This window comes from Laccaria bicolor, genomic scaffold, assembly GCF_000143565.1.
Source record: "Laccaria bicolor S238N-H82 LACBIscaffold_6 genomic scaffold, whole genome shotgun sequence".
NCBI classification, from domain to species: domain Eukaryota; kingdom Fungi; phylum Basidiomycota; class Agaricomycetes; order Agaricales; family Hydnangiaceae; genus Laccaria; species Laccaria bicolor.
In genome coordinates this window covers 406,777-411,542 of record NW_001889877.1, presented here as the reverse complement: position 1 = coordinate 411,542, position 4,766 = coordinate 406,777, and the positions used below count along the sequence as shown (strand labels likewise).

Below are 4,766 nucleotides of genomic sequence, written 5' to 3'. Positions count from 1 at the left end.
TAATGGAATCGATAGAACTTCGACGTTGGTCTGATTGCAGTTTGCGTTTGAAAATTCGCACGAAATCTGAATGACGAAGAATGATCATATTTTTGTATCATGTGTAATGTTTTTGTGTTATGTCTCGTGTTGGTTGCCTTTTGTTTAACGTGCACGCATATCAATAAAGCGCACGAGGAAGGAAGGAAAGGGAGGGAAGAGGGAGGGAAGCAAGGGTAAGAGAAAGAGTAAGAAAGGGATGGCGAAGAGCAAGGGTAAAAGTAAGGGAGGGTGGGTGGCAATTGTAAGGGTAATGGAGAAGGGTGGCAAGTGTAAGGGTAATGGAGAAGGGTGGCAAGTGTAAGGGTAACGGAGGAGGCTGGAGGAGGTCCGAGGGTGACAAGGGTAAGGGTAAGGGAGGAGGATGACAAGGAAGGGTAAGATTAAGGGAGGGAGCGATGGAAGGGTGGAGGGATCGGGAAATTCAGGAAAAGTAGGGCAGAAAGAAAGAAGATGGGGATAAGCAGGATAGGCAGGGAAGAGCAGGGAAGATAAGGGAAGGGTGAGGGATGAGAGGTAGAGAAGGGTAGGATCAGGGGCGGAGTAGATCAGGTAAAGTGGGTGTGAAGAGAAAGTGCAGTCCGAAAAACGGAAAGCGGGAGGAAAAAAAACAAGAAATCAGAGCCAGATCGAACCTAAGGGGGTGATCCGAGTCCAGTAAAGTTGCCTTGAGAGTCGTTGATGAACCCTGGAACTGAAAACGCCGCCAAAGTAAACCAAGGGGCGTCGGACGAGGGGGAGGAGTAGGGGAAGGAGAAGCTATACAAAGGGTACAATGGCAGAGGGGGATGAGAAAGCATGGGCAGGGGACACGCTGCCCTATACATACATACAAGCGCTGTGGCTGTGCCCACTGGAGTCACCACGTCAACGTTCATTCTTGTGAGCAATGCATGTGTAGTGACTCGAACGAAGGCGGGAAGGTTCTCAGTCATAGCCGAATGCCCGCCTCATGGGTCAGTGAGAGTGCTCGTGATCGGAGCAGTTCATGACATTGATACATCGATATGTCGCAAAGATCAGAATTTCTAAGAAAGAACTCCGGGTGTGCGGATGAGGTTTCCAAGGCAAGTTTTGGCGGAGAAAGAAACGGGTCGTGAATGCCAAAGACTTGAAGTCATCGCGTGGGGTAAGATCTACGAAGTGTTGATTGAAAAATGAGAACAAATGATACGATGGTGAGATGGTGGCATTGACCACTATGAGAACTCAAACTTGCCTAATGGAGAGTTCCGACAGAATGTTGGCGTTCCTTGTATGATTCATAAGTGCTGGCTTGCCATGAGAAAGGGTTGGGAATGCCAAAGTTGATAATGATGCATCTTGAAGTCCGCTTAAAATGTTCTCATGACTGATGTCAAACGAGTACTAGATGGATGTGCATAATGCTGAAAGCTATAGTATGTGCATTATTCAATATTGCTCAATGTTCAGATGGTATTCCACCCACTGCTTGTCACTTGGTCTGCAAACTGAAAGACAGTCTTTGACATAGATTCGGTCAGAGTAAACCTTACATAAGGTGATCAGTCTCTCAGGAGTCGCACATAGTTGGCACATTGGTAACATTCCTGTTCATACAGTTGAGGTTAAAATGAGTGAATATTGATGCATCACAAACCCACTAAGTACTTTCGAGGAATCATTCTAACCGAACGGTGGCACCTGGCCTTCCACATGCGAAACAAGTCTCTCGAGTGCAGTAGCAATGCGGGAGAGGTTAAAATCAATCGAAGTCAACCGTTGAGCGGGGTCTCCAGGAACCTGAGGTTGAGCTGAAGGTGAGGTAGGAGAGACAGGAGAAATGATTGGTTTGGGAGGAACGACCGGCTTGAAATCGTCGAAGGCATCATCCGTAACGATCTGTTGCACTGGATACGGTTCCAGTTGGGCCAGCTTGACGAATTCCGTAGCATAGCTGATCGGACGCTGCTTATCCACACACTCTCCGTACGGAGGGCACAACACGTAGCCAAGACACCCGAGCCTTTTCTTCTCCACTGACTTTCCCTCTTTCACCATGATTTTGAAGGCATAAACTCGGCGGCAAAAGAAGTCGATGAGCGCCGATGCAGCCCACTCCCACGTCCCATAATCCTTCTCCTGTCCAATCTCTAAATCAACCTCTGTCTTCCCAGTTTTCAGCGCCCGATATACAATTTTCTCAAGGCGCTTCGTCTCAATCTCATTCCCAGCAATCTTCACCACGCCAGTCCCACCAGCGTCACATTTCTCCACCCGGATACAATGGCGCTGCAGGATAAGTGGGTCATCAAAGAAGAACTCCCCAATATCGTTGGCGCCAGATTTGTTGAAAGGGTATGGCTTAAAGACATATTCGAGCACAAGCGAACATTCCTCGCCTTCGATGTCTTCCAGAGTGATTTTGATCCGGATAGGCCTATGACGTGCAACGATAGCGTGATTCCACCATTTGACGTCAAGCTTCACATCTTCCTCTGACCTCGGCACAGCCGCCTCAAATTTCAGAGACCACGACTGGCGTGGCTCTATAGTAATAGGCAGCTCTGCACGATCTGTGAGTTTGAGGGCCTCACAAGGGTTGTAAGTGGGATCCCCAACTAAGCGATAGGAAGCAGAGGCAGAGGCGATAGTGATGGGGTTGTTCGAAGCCGCAGCGTTGTTATTGAACATGGACACGACACCTTGAAAGTAATCCACCTTCGAGCTCGCTAGTTCTGGATTGGCTTTCAATGGTGGGTCCAACATCGTTTTGAGAATTACGCGGAGGGCCGGAGACGTTTTGGTCTTGAAGTTGGTACGGGGAGGGCGAACCTGGATGTCGCTGATCTCTGGTCCTGCTCGGATGGTAGCAGGGAGAATGTAGGGTGAGGCGGGTGTGTACGATCGCATCCCTCCTTCGGAAAGAGTCATTATGTCGCCTGACTTCGTTCCCTTGGCCATGTCAATGGGACAAACGCGGACATATGGGTTCGTCGATGTAGCAGATTTGGCTGTGAGCCTGACACCTGTGATCTTACCGGAAACAGATAGGATCCATTCGGCCATGGCGAACTCACTCTCGCTGGTTGAGGTTCGAAAGATGAGAGTCCGCCGACTAAGACGAACAGATCTTGTGATCGTTTCCATCTCCTTGGCAGTGAACGTGTTGAAGTAGTATGGTTCGGTGTACCAGATTGTACCAACGCTGATAAGGATGGTTGCTTCATCCAGGCGTTCACCACGAGATACCCAGCGCAGAAGCTGGCCAACAGATGCCTTCTTCACTCCGTCATCCTCAAGGTTGGTGTCCTCAACAGATGCCCATTCGTCAACAGTGTCAACGTATCCTGTGATAGCTCTGGCACGCGGGAAGAATGCACCATAAGGATATCACAGTGATGCTTTGCACGATGGGGTTGAAATTGACATGGGTGGCCCGTACCACAGCAAGGATAGCTTTGCCCCCATGAATCATATTCCCCGCGATGGAAAGAGCAAGACTTGAGTCTGTTGGTGGCATTAGTGAACTCCTTGTCACATTGCACACAGTGGAAACGCTGCTCGGACTCAGCGGCATTTAGCTCTGCAACCAAACCCTTGAAACCATCAAGAACGGCGGAGTTAACGTTATCTTTCAAAATGACTTCCAGACGGGCCTGATTTTGCTGGATGATGTCTGTGACGTTGGCGTTCAGCTGGTCCATCACGGTGTCGTCCATGACGAGGTGCTGCTGCTGTGCAAACTCTTTGACGAGCTCCCTATCGTGCTGTATTGCCTCAAGACTGCCATGTTCCGCGACGAATGTCTCCGCCGCCTTGTCGTCGTCGTCAATCGGGATGTCGCGAGTAAGGATTTCGATTTTGCTCGATTGGTGAATTTGAAGGCTGAGCATCAGGTCCTGGCAGCAAGTGTTGACACTATGAGCGGTAGTGGTAAACTTGTCCCTATTAGTGATGCTGAGTCGGCGGGCAACGGTGCTCTGCCTTCGGTATGAGGTTATCAGTGCTGCGGCCTGTTTGAGCGATTCGATCATGCGGTCGATGACTTGCCGTGTGGCAGGCATGACCTCCATCGTCCTCAGAAGAGGGATGTGGCTCAGCATGAACGTGATTCGTTCGAGGAGATCGTTACACTTGGCATCGACATCTTGAGCTCTCTGCTCGATGTCAACGATGACTTTTAAAAGGACAAAAGCGGGGCTGATGAATGGCAATGCCTTGCCGACATCGGAAAGCTGGGATAAGACTTGTAGGGCATTGTCCAAGAAGGGGTTGTTTAGAATGGGCTCCGCAGTGTTCGTTGCCACAGCATTTAGTGAAGTTGACCTGATTGGTGCCATTTACAATGACTTTTGAGTATCAGAGAAAAGGAGAGGATGCCATTGAGATGATACGCACATCCGCTATGCACAACTTTCGGGCTTGAGCCTGTAAGTGAAATTATTTCCTTCGAAAGATATGAATTCGGCAAACTTGATTCCACGTTGATATCGACTGAAGGATGTCGATGGGTGCTCGTCGTCGGGGAGAGACTTTGGCTGGGAGGCATGTCAAATACGTGGTGACAGCCTCCTACCCATTCGTTGCGCCGTGGTTGAGTCATCTGAGGTGTGGGCGCGGTGTCTTATCCTAGTGATTTAGGTAGATTAGTAATACTGATAAGAATGATCTGACATAACACCGACAACTTTAATCTGCTCACACGTCGCGTTCAACTTATGTCAGCACGCTTGGGCAGTGCGCTATCCAAGCGCTTACTCACC

At 49.4% G+C, this 4,766-nt stretch overlaps 1 protein-coding gene across 1 annotated transcript in view; it reads right to left on the bottom strand.

The window, feature by feature from the left end:
* Positions 1-1,686: 1,686 nt before the first annotated feature.
* LACBIDRAFT_324606 (uncharacterized protein) overlaps positions 1,687-4,766 on the bottom strand; it is a gene marked incomplete at both ends in the record, with an annotated part of 5,324 nt that continues 2,244 nt past the window's right edge. The window contains 2 exons of the mRNA XM_001878006.1: positions 1,687-3,350; positions 3,446-4,329. Of these exons, the coding sequence (XP_001878041.1) occupies positions 1,687-3,350; positions 3,446-4,329 (2,548 nt within the window). The remainder of the gene's footprint in view (positions 3,351-3,445; positions 4,330-4,766) is intronic.